Raw genomic sequence first — 2778 nt, 5'->3', positions numbered from 1 at the left:
CACCCTCTCATTAGCATGTTGCGCAGAGGAAAAATAAATGTGGAACTACATTCAGAAATAAATGAGTGATCAAAGGAGAATAGTTAGGATGAGTTTAGCATTTCCTTAAACATTTTCCATTTGCCCACCAATTTATTTTCTTTATTTGCCTACTTTAATCACACGTTTAATTATTTATTTATGTATTTAAACAAGAATACATGTATTTATGCACACATTTATTTATTTATTGTTTTTGCAGGTTTCGTCCTCCATAGATTTAGGATTCGAACAGAACTAAGAAAGCGTGGGAATACGTTACTTTTCCCGCGCTGCTAGCTTACACGTAAAGCGCACACATAGCCTAACCGTTTATCGTTTTTCGATCATACTCAGCTTAACCAGTAAAACTATATACATATAGAAATATAATACTTTAAATTTCTGTTTCCTTCCATAAGATCCGCCATATCTGCATCTAAATTCACCTTGCTGTGTAGTTCGCATAAATGCCGGGCAAAGCTGAGTGGGTTCGTGTGGGTCACGGCCTGCTCTCACGTCTACTGTGATCAACACGGTTCAGAGGAGTTCAGCCGCACTCCTGCCATCTGCCCCGCCTGCTCCTCCATGCTCTCGGGCAAACTGGACGTCTTTAGAACCGAGCTGGCACCATCAGAGCAATACAAGGCTATGGTTTTGGTCGGACTACAGCCTGAAACGGTTTTGGAAATCAGTCATAAAGCGCTAGACGTTTGGACCTATCAGATTTGATGTCTGCAGAAACGGAGAGGTTGGGATTAATGCACCTTCCTTCAAATTTTTACTTTTGTTTGTGGTTATATCAGGTAAATCAGGAGAGGATGCTGATGGAGTACAATCTGTCCAGGGCAGGAGGACAAGTGCTTCAGCAGAGGTGTAAAGTATTGGAGTAAATGTAATTAGTTACTGTACTTGAGTATCTTTTCGGGTACTTTGTAGTTGTACTGAGTATCAAAGATATTAGCAACTTTTACTCTTTACTTCACTACATTTTTGAATGAGTATCTGTACTCTTTACTCCACTACATTTGAAATGAGTGTTGCAGTTACACATTACATTTTGCATGGACCTAGCTTTTTCTGCAGCAGTTTATTTCTGCTACAAAAGACGTGATACTGCCTATTACAGGTCACTGAAAGTACTGCATCTTCTGCGTTTTGCCCTTACTCACCCAAACTTGTCAACAAGGCTACTTTATGTGAATGCGAGTTCCTTAGCAACTATTTGTGAATCACAGGTGTTTTATATATGAGATGAGGACATGACTGCAGCTGGCAATGAGGCCCAAACCAGCACATCCACTGCAAGAAGGCTTCGGCTTTTCAATTTGACTTAACATAATTTTATTTATCCATTATACTGAAGAGACCTTTTTTTTTGTAATGTTGAGGTGTTCAGTTTTATTTTGGTTTTAGAAAATAAATGTGATCGCTCTCCTCACAAATCAACTTTCTTGTTTTTGTTTCATGCTCTCTGTGCCTTGCCCTGGACTTTTATGTCACTTCCTGTCTCCCGTGGTGTTTGTTGTCAGTTTGTAGTGAGTTTGTAGTCCGTTTGTTCATTGGTTCCCCTTGATTAGTCTCCCCAGGTGTGTCTTATCTTGTTAAGCTTGTTATTCCCCTGTGTGTATATATAGCCCTAGTTTTTCTTTAGTTCCTTGTGAGTTGTTGAATGTAATGGTTGTCTGTTTGCCAGTCATTCTGTTCTTTGTTCCCTTTGGTTTTTGGCTTATTGTTTGTTCTAGTTTTTCCATTAAATACCTGCACATAGATCCTTGCCTCTGCCTGTTTTCTGCAGCTTCTCCACAACGTTACAGTTTTTGACTGGTGTGTCTCTTTGATTAGTGCATCTTTGAGCCTATATTTAGTATAAGTAAAATACTTAAGTACTGTTAAAATCAGATACTCTAAGACTTTTACTCAAGTTGTTTTGGAATTGGTGACTTGTAACGTGTAGTGGAGTAATTTTCACTGTAAGGTATCTGTACTTTTACTCAAGTATGGTTTTTAGGTACTCTTTACACCTCTGTGCTTCAGATGGAGAAGTGTATGATCCAGCAGAGCCAGAGCAAAGAGCTGGAGTTAAATGCATTAAGAGGAGAGATTGCGTCACTGAAAAAGGTCCCAAATATGATCATGCCATCAAACCAATGCCACTCTCACTGTTTATACACAGTAACAGTCAAAATAACTACTTTAAAAAAAAAATTGTGAATAATGTAAATAAATGCTATCAAAACTTTTGAAATGGCAATAAAAAATGGAAGAAGGACCATTTTTGTGACCACAAATGTTAACCATATAAAAAATATTGTTGGTCTTTCAAAAAAAACACCACTTATCCATTTCAACAAGTGGATGCATTAAATTGATCAAGTGACCATAGTGATTTTTATACGGTTATAAAAATGCATTTAAAGTAAATTCTGTTCTTTTTATCTCTCCATTCATAAAAAAAGCACTTAAAATGTATAATGGTTTGCACACAATATTAAGCAGCACAACTGTTTTAAACATTGATAATAATAAATGCTACCATTTGTTATTACATTACAAACATCGCCAGCACAGGAATACATGTTTTTAAATATATTTGAAAAAAGAAAAACAAAATTAAATTTAAATGTTAATAGTGTTTCACAATTTCACTGTATCAATAAAAAAATGTTTTGTGGTTACACATGTTGGAGTGCCTTTAACTCACAATGTAAAGGTTTAAGACCACAAGAAACTTTTAATCAAGTGTGTCCAAGTACTATA

The 2778-nt window shown here is 36.5% G+C and overlaps 1 protein-coding gene across 1 annotated transcript in view; it reads left to right on the top strand.

Annotated features, from left to right (window-relative positions):
• Positions 1 to 2778, top strand: part of LOC107683567 (E3 ubiquitin-protein ligase CCNB1IP1-like) — an 8906-nt gene that overhangs the window by 5046 nt on the left and 1082 nt on the right. Inside the window, exons 2-4 of the mRNA XM_016479643.1 lie at positions 441 to 737; positions 818 to 877; positions 2046 to 2139. Coding sequence (XP_016335129.1) covers positions 441 to 737; positions 818 to 877; positions 2046 to 2139 — 451 coding nt within the window. The remainder of the gene's footprint in view (positions 1 to 440; positions 738 to 817; positions 878 to 2045; positions 2140 to 2778) is intronic.

This window comes from Sinocyclocheilus anshuiensis, unplaced genomic scaffold (assembly GCF_001515605.1).
Source record: "Sinocyclocheilus anshuiensis isolate Anshui unplaced genomic scaffold, SAMN03320099.WGS_v1.1 scaffold874, whole genome shotgun sequence".
NCBI lineage: Eukaryota > Metazoa > Chordata > Actinopteri > Cypriniformes > Cyprinidae > Sinocyclocheilus > Sinocyclocheilus anshuiensis.
This window is presented reverse-complemented; position numbering and strand designations above follow the sequence as displayed.